This window comes from Chrysoperla carnea, chromosome 1 (genome assembly GCF_905475395.1).
Source record: "Chrysoperla carnea chromosome 1, inChrCarn1.1, whole genome shotgun sequence".
NCBI lineage: Eukaryota > Metazoa > Arthropoda > Insecta > Neuroptera > Chrysopidae > Chrysoperla > Chrysoperla carnea.
This window is the reverse complement of record NC_058337.1, coordinates 139,083,820-139,087,409: the sequence shown is the minus strand read 5'-3', so window position 1 is coordinate 139,087,409 and position 3,590 is coordinate 139,083,820. Positions and strand designations below refer to the sequence as shown.

At 31.1% G+C, this 3,590-nt stretch overlaps 1 protein-coding gene across 1 annotated transcript; it reads left to right on the top strand.

The window, feature by feature from the left end:
• Nucleotides 1-1,191: 1,191 nt before the first annotated feature.
• LOC123296147 lies at nt 1,192-2,388 on the top strand. The gene has a single exon (XM_044877612.1). It carries the CDS (start codon nt 1,192-1,194, stop codon nt 2,386-2,388), a length of 1,197 nt encoding a protein of 398 aa, XP_044733547.1.
• The last annotated feature ends 1,202 nt before the right edge of the window (nt 2,389-3,590 follow it).

Genomic DNA, 3,590 nt, shown 5'->3' with positions numbered 1-3,590 from the left:
ATCAACCATGATGTATCCAAAAATAGTGGTACACACTGGACGGCATATAAAAAGTACAATCGAAGTGTCATCTATTATGATAGTTTTGGAAATTTGAGACCGCCAGTGGAAGTCATTAAATATTTTAACGGATGTGACATTCAATATAATTTTGATAGGCAACAACAGTTTAATACTCCGATTTGTGGACATCTATGTATACAATTTTTATTAAATAAATAAACCAGCAAGTATTGTATTCACTTCATTCAAAATCAAGATGTCATACATGCTTACTTTTACAGGGAATAGCTCTTTTTTAACAACAGACTATTCTCCACCAATTGAATTAGATAAAAATGAAAATTATGAAATGGGTCTAGTAGATTTACAAGGGTACAATTCCATACCTAATATACACAGCTACAATAACATGTTTTATTACGATGATAAAGTCATAGAAATACCACCAGGATCTTATGAAGTTGAAGATATTGAACGTTATTTAAAAGAAGCTGTAGGTGATGAGGTGACACTACAAATAAATGCTAATACAAATACATTAAAATGTGAAATAAAGTGTACTGTGATAATAAACTGTGAACCATCAGATTCTGTTTGTCGCATGTTGGGATTTAATAAACGAAAACTAGATGCAAATAAAAGGCATGAAAGTGACAATACAGTTAATATTTTACCTGTAGAAACAATTTATGTTCAATGTAATATTACAAATGGATCGTATCATAACAATGAAATCAGTCACACATTGTTTCATTTTTCACCAAATCTACCACCAGGTTATAAAATTGTGATACATCCTATGAATGTTATTTATTTACCAATCAACTGTCGAACTATAAGCAACATTACGCTCATGTTAGTGGACCAAACTGGTAAATTAGTTAACTTTCGAGGTGAAAACATTACAATTGGATTACACTTGAAAAAGATATAATGGGTTTTGTATTTAATCATCCTACACGTTATGCCGGAGGCAGTGTTTCTACAAACCGTCTGATAAAACAACCTCAATCGAGCAACAATAGAATAAAAAATCACAAACAGTTATCATACGAAAATAGAAAATTTCTTCAATCAATTGGCTTAAAACTAAAACGGCCAATTGTTGGGTAAAATTTAGTTGCTGGTTTAAAATAAAGAAATCAGTTATACGAATAAAATTCAATTGTATTAAGAAGAAGAAGAAGAATGGCAGAAATACTAGAAGTGACCAATGTACCTGAGTACGATAATGTTATTACAGGACTAGAGTATCACAACCACCAAGCTTATAATTCATCGAAATTTGAATCAAGCGATGAGAGTAGAATTTGCATTCAATCACAAGACTTGTACACATTACCAAGTGAAAGTGTTTTAAATATCGAAGGTCAAGTGACTGATGATGATGATACAAATACAGCCAGCTTCATATCGAATGCTATATCATTTATGTTTCATGAAATTCGTTATGAAATTGGTGGTAAGGTAATTGATGTGATTAATAACGTAGGCATCGTTAGCACTATAAAAAACTATCTATCCCTAAATCAAAATCAAAGTAAAGCTTTAGAGAATGCTGGCTTTGGTGAAAATTTTAAAAAGAATGCTGCTGGTTACTTCAATGTTCGTATTCCATTGAAAATGTATATGGGTTTTTTTGAAGATTATCCTAAAATTCTCGTAAACATGAAACAAGAAATCGTTATTGTTCGTGCAAATGATGATATTAATTGTTTTACCTCAACTGTCGCAACAAGCAAACCTAAAATTAAAATCAACAAATTAGAATGGTGTGTTCCATACGTTAAAGTGTCTGATAAAATGCGAGTCGAATTATACAACTTAGTCAATCAAAATGATGATTTGAGGTTATGGTTTCGATCAATGGAATGTCTACTTATACCAGAACTACCATTAACTGATAGACATGTATGGAGTGTTAAAACTAGTGTAGAATGTCCTAACTACGCTGTTATCTGTTTCCAAACAAATCGTGACCGCAACATTTTAAAAGATTCCAGTCAGTTTGACCATTGTAACATAACAAATTTGAAAGTCTATTTAAATGGTGAAGCCTACCCATATGTGAATTTGAATCTAAATTACACAAATAATCAAACAGCGTTACTGTATGAAATGTATTGCAATTTTCAAAAATCGTACTATAGACGCTCTATAACAGAACCATTGCTAGATAAAGAAACGTTTATAAATAAATCACCTCTATTTGTCATTGACTGTTCGAAGCACCCAGAGTCACTTAAATCTACAACAGTGGACTTGCGCGTTGAGTTTGAAGCTAGTGTTAATTTCCCAGCTAAAACGCGTGCGTATTGTATAGTGTTCCATGATCGATTATTTAAATACAATCCACTTACGAATATTGTGAATAGAGTAGTTTAAAATGGCGTACATAGTGGACGTACAGGGTTTCAAAGTAAACAATGAATTCATCGTTAAAGAACTTAGTTTTGTGGATACAAATGGGAACCATTTCGGACATTATGTATTCAAACCACCATTTCCATTTAACACATTAAGTGATTCAGATAAGAAACAAACAATTTGGCTCTCAAATAATTACCATGGCTTATACTGGAATCAAGGAGCCACCGATTATTGTGAGTTATCAACCATTTTAACACATATTGCTAATCATAATGTAATATACTGCAAAGGTGAAGAAAAGAAAATTTGGATTAAAAAATTAATTCGAAATTCAACAAGGGCAGTCCACATTGAAAATTTGGATGGTGGAAAACCACTTCATAAGAATGACAGTGTATCAAAAGCTCTATGCATCTATCAACATAAACATTGTACTACAAATATTATTATGTATTTATTACATTATTTTTTTAATAGATCTTTATACGGAGGTGCTTGTTGTTGATAAATTAGTGTTAATGATTAAAAAAGTTTTAACAATAAATAATATTAAAAAATAAAATAATTGTCTTTATTCATATTTTGTATTTTGTTTTAATCTAAAATTGTAATTTTTTTTAAATAAAAATTTTTTTTATCTTATCTGTAGTACAAGTTGATTTATTATTCCTTATAAAGAGCATATTATATAGGTTGATTGATGATACTTGTTAGGTTATTAAGCGCTGTTTATCAACTGTATAGGTCATTTAACTTGTGAGCTTTCATGTGATAACATGCTTCAGACAACGAAACAGCTAGCTAAGTTGAGCGATATTATACAGAAAAAGTATAACGCACTCAAAGCTGATGAACAAAGAGCGACCATTTCATTAGAAAAAACATTTAAGCCCATCACTGATCCGCTGAATAAGCTAGTAGAAAAACAAGAGAACAAAAACGATTTTACTCGAATTAATATAAAACGCAAGATGGAAGATGATACCTTAGAAGACAATAAAGATGAACTATTAAATTATACGCCAATGAAGGCTCGAAAATTATTTGAAGATACTCCAGTAGTCACAAAACAAAATCTATCAGACACCTATGAGGATGATGCATCACACACTCCAGATGTTGTATTTAGGGGGATTATAAAATCACCAGAGAATAATCAGCATGCACTTCAGCATTTTACAAAGACTTATGGAGATATGGCCGGTAAATACATTTAT